Source organism: Nomascus leucogenys, chromosome 5 (assembly GCF_006542625.1).
Source record: "Nomascus leucogenys isolate Asia chromosome 5, Asia_NLE_v1, whole genome shotgun sequence".
Classification (NCBI taxonomy): domain Eukaryota; kingdom Metazoa; phylum Chordata; class Mammalia; order Primates; family Hylobatidae; genus Nomascus; species Nomascus leucogenys.
In genome coordinates this window covers 51,163,254-51,167,154 of record NC_044385.1, presented here as the reverse complement: position 1 = coordinate 51,167,154, position 3,901 = coordinate 51,163,254, and the positions used below count along the sequence as shown (strand labels likewise).

Genomic DNA, 3,901 nt, shown 5'->3' with positions numbered 1-3,901 from the left:
AGCTCCCAACTCCACTTCTCAAGTGGAAGTAAGAACAATTTGAATTTGAAGGCTGTTCCCTGATACATGGAAGTACATAAGGAAACAGCTCGCAGGCAAAGAGACTAATCTCTCTCTCTCTCTCTCTCTCTCTCACACACACACACACACACACACACCTCTGTGCATAAAAGCACCATCAATGAATAGTTTTCTATCAACTGACTCTAGCTATACATGCATGCACCTCTAAATAAAACCAACCAGGCAGGAAAGAAACAATATTAGCACATATTGCTTTATCCAAGCGTGACCTGTTCTGTTCTGTTACACATATCCCTCCCGCTTGCCTTCTCCTCTCTGATCCATTGCCACACACATGGGAAGATGACAACCCTTCCGAATAAAAATGAAAGCTTTCTTCTTTAGATGGAACCCCCAGATTCCCTCATTATTTATGTCAGGCTGTCCTGGACAAGGGAAGCTGTGCACCCACTGACACCAGTAAGAAGGTGCCGTCGTGTCAGAAATGTCCGCGGACACCTCCCTGGGCTCCGGGTCCTCCCCTGTGCTCGCCTGGAGTGGGACCTTCGCGTGCACAGCGGCCCTCCCACGCGCCCCGCTGCGATGGCCCCCTGCGCCGGGTCCCCTAATTCACACAGTCGGAGCGTGCGCAGCGCGTGGCCACCTCCTGCCAGGTCCCAGCCGGGTTCCACCCCCTCCTTTTCCCCTCCTCTTCTTCCTCCCCCTCCCCGTTCCCCTGGCTCTGACCGCACTGGCCTGGGCCCGACAGCCCAGGAGGCGTGTCTCGAAGAAAAGATATAAGCGGCCCCCGGACGCTAAAGCGGTGCCAGCAGCGGAGTCTCCAACTGGAAGAGCTGCAGCTGCCAAGAGGAGGAGAACGCTGAGGCCGGTCGGACGGACGGACGGACGAGCTGACCGCCGCCAACTGCAGCTCGCGCTGCCTCCCGCTCGCGCCCTGCCACTAAGGTAGTCCGCCTTTCTATGAGCCCTCCCCAAGATAAGCTGGGTACAGGGTGGCGGGAGGCGGCAGCCGTTCTTCAGTGGCTGAAGTCCCCCTCCTGCTGTCCTCCTGCATGCAGGTCACTCCCGCCTCCGAGAGCCCAGAGCCGAGATGGAAACGGTCCAGGAGCTGATCCCCCTGGCCAAGGAGATGATGGCCCAGAAGCGCAAGGGGAAGATGGTGAAGCTGTACGTGCTGGGCAGCGTGCTGGCCCTCTTCGGTGTGGTGCTCTGCCTGATGGAGACGGTGTGCAGCCCCTTCATGGCCGCCAGCCGTCTGCGGGACCAGGAGGCAGCCGTGGCGGAGCTGCAGGCCGCCCTGGAGCGACAGGCTCTCCAGAAGCAAGCCCTGCAGGAGAAAGGCAAGCAGCAGGACACGGCCTTCGGCGGCCGGGCCCTGTCCAACCGGCAGCACGCCTCCTAGGAACTGTGGGAGACCAGCGGAGTGGGAGGGAGAGGCAGTAGACAATAGACAAATAGACCGAGAGAGGAAGGGAGAGACAGAGGGGGCACGCGCACAGGAGCATGACTCCGCTGGGAAAGTGCAGGAGCACATGCTGTTTTTTATCTGGACTTAACTTCAGAGAAACCGCTGACATCTAGAACTGACCTACCACAAGCATCCACCAAAAGGAGTTTGGGATTGAGTTTTGCTGCTGTGCAGCACTGCATTGTCATGACATTTCCAATACTGTGTGAATTATCTAAATGCGTCTACCATTTTGCACTAGGGAGGAAGGATAAATGCTTTTTATATTATTATTATTAATTATTATGATGACCACCATTTTGCATTTTGAAATAAAAATCTTTTTATACCATATCTCATCTAATTCCTGAGAGGTGTGGTGTCCTGGGGTGGGCAGCAGGGAGGGTGAGCAGGTGGGTGATGGTGATGGGTTCTTACCTGAGCACTGCAGAGGGAGCAGCTTCCTGAGGGTCAGACACTTGCTTCATACCTAGGAACTGTGTAATAAGTTACTACATGCACATAAGTCTGTTGAGGACTTGTTTTTCCTTCTTGTTAGGGGTGGAAAGACAGAAACTTTTATAACTTCCATGAGATTTAGCATTTTAAGATCAAAAGGTAGATCAACTTCTGAGCTAAAGTGTGTGGGAGATAACTGATTAATTCTAAGGCAGAAAAGCTCTTTGTTCCTCACATCTGTGCACCAGAGGTTCCCATGGCTGATACCTTTTTCTTCCCAACTGTATTTTACAGAGAGAGAGAGAGAGAGACAGAGAGAGAGAAGGGAAGAAAAGGAAGGAGGGAGGTCTGGAGGTGAAGGGAAGGAAAGAAAGGAAAAACTATCTACCTGGCAGGACAAGAGATAAGGTCCCAAGAATACCAAAGCAGATGATGAGTCTAGCTCTACCCAGCCTTCCTCCCCATGAATCCAGATCATAGTAAGAAACTCTGGGCTAGAAAGAGAAAAAAACTGGTTGTTACAGATCTGAGTCCTCCTCCTCCAGTGTGCACAGCTTCATCTGTATTAATAGCTAATTCAGTGACTCTATAGGGCTCAGCAAAAGAAATTTTAAACTTCAAAGAAGTAGCCAGGAGCCAGAGGCATGGCCTTGATGCTAGTCTCTTCACATTTTTCATGTCACCTGTCCTAATCAGGTACTGACACTTTACTCCTTTCATCAACAGCTATGCATTTTTGCCAAACATATCACTGGTTCATACCACTGCCTCTGCTCAGACTCTCTCCTTCGTCCAATGCCCTACACACATCTCCATTTCATTTCTGCCAACTCAATTCCTACCCAGTGTTCCTGGCCCTGATCAAAAGCCATCTCTTTCTGAAATCTATTCTTATCACTCCCAAAGGAAAAAAGCAATCAGAATGTGGTAAGATTAATCAAGGAAAAGAAACATATTTGGTGTTTTAAAGGAAAAGAAGAATGTCGGTGGCACCATGGCTCTCCAAGTTTCCAAAATGGGAAATTCAGCCCTATACCAAGGCAGGGCCTCACTTTCAATGTCCAAGAAACTTCCTAGGAACTGACTCAATTTTATCCTTCCTGCTGGTCTTCCAAAATGCCTCTTTTATTAATTACTCCTTTACCCATTCAGTTACCACCTTGTCTGGCTCTCAACCACACAAGCCACCCCCTGCACCCTCTAGCACATTCACCCTAAACAATCCCTTGTCAGACTGTCTTCCTTTAATATCTTTCATTCTGCTGCTCCTGAACTCAAAAACATCTGAGACTAAAACTCTTATGCCAGGTTTCAGTGCCTCTGTGACGTGCTTCCATCACAGCCGGCCGTCTTGCCTGATTTCTCAGGCTGCCTAGCATGAACCCTGGTCCCCTCCTGTTTCCTTCTGGTTTTCTGCACCTTCATTTACATTACTCTTCCAACTGGAATATCCTCCCACCCACTACCTCCACATCTTCTAAAACCACATACCTCAAATTCTCCAAGGAAGGTATGATTCCAAATACAGGTATTTTGCCCATTGTCAAAATACACGTAAAATCGTGTGCTCTGATTTTTGAGATGGAGTCTTGCTCTTTCACCAGGCTGGAGTGCAGTGGCACAATCTTGGCTCACTGCAACCTCTGCCTCCTGGGTTCAAGCGATTCCACTGCCTCAGCCTCCCGAGTAGCTGGGACTACAGGCATGCACCACCACGCCCAGCTAATTTTTTGTATTTTGGTAGAGATGGGGTTTCACCATGTTGGCCAGGATGATCTCGATCTCCTGACCTCATGATCCGCCTGCCTCAGCCTCCCAAAGTACTGAGATTACATGATTATTTAGAAGGTAATGCCTATGTTTTGAAAGTTTGCCTATACATAAAAAAAAAAGTTCCCTAAATATATAAGCATGCCTATATGTTTTTGTGTAGAAGGAAATTCCCCATGCCTATTTATATTCAAATTACCC

The 3,901-nt window shown here is 49.5% G+C and overlaps 1 protein-coding gene across 1 annotated transcript; it reads left to right on the top strand.

Annotated features, from left to right (window-relative positions):
* The first annotated feature begins 656 nt into the window (after nucleotides 1–656).
* G0S2 (G0/G1 switch 2) lies at nucleotides 657–1,825 on the top strand. Its single transcript, XM_012506716.2, has 2 exons — nucleotides 657–969; nucleotides 1,083–1,825. The coding sequence occupies exon 2, from the start codon at nucleotides 1,115–1,117 to the stop codon at nucleotides 1,424–1,426; it is 312 nt and encodes a 103-aa protein (XP_012362170.1). The 5' UTR covers nucleotides 657–969; nucleotides 1,083–1,114; the 3' UTR covers nucleotides 1,427–1,825.
* Nucleotides 1,826–3,901: the final 2,076 nt, after the last annotated feature.

Excerpts from the sequence above, each read along its gene's own strand:
- G0S2 (XM_012506716.2), top strand. The coding sequence starts at position 1,115 with ATGGAAACGGTCCAGGAGCTGATCCCCCTGGCCAAGGAGATGATGGCC.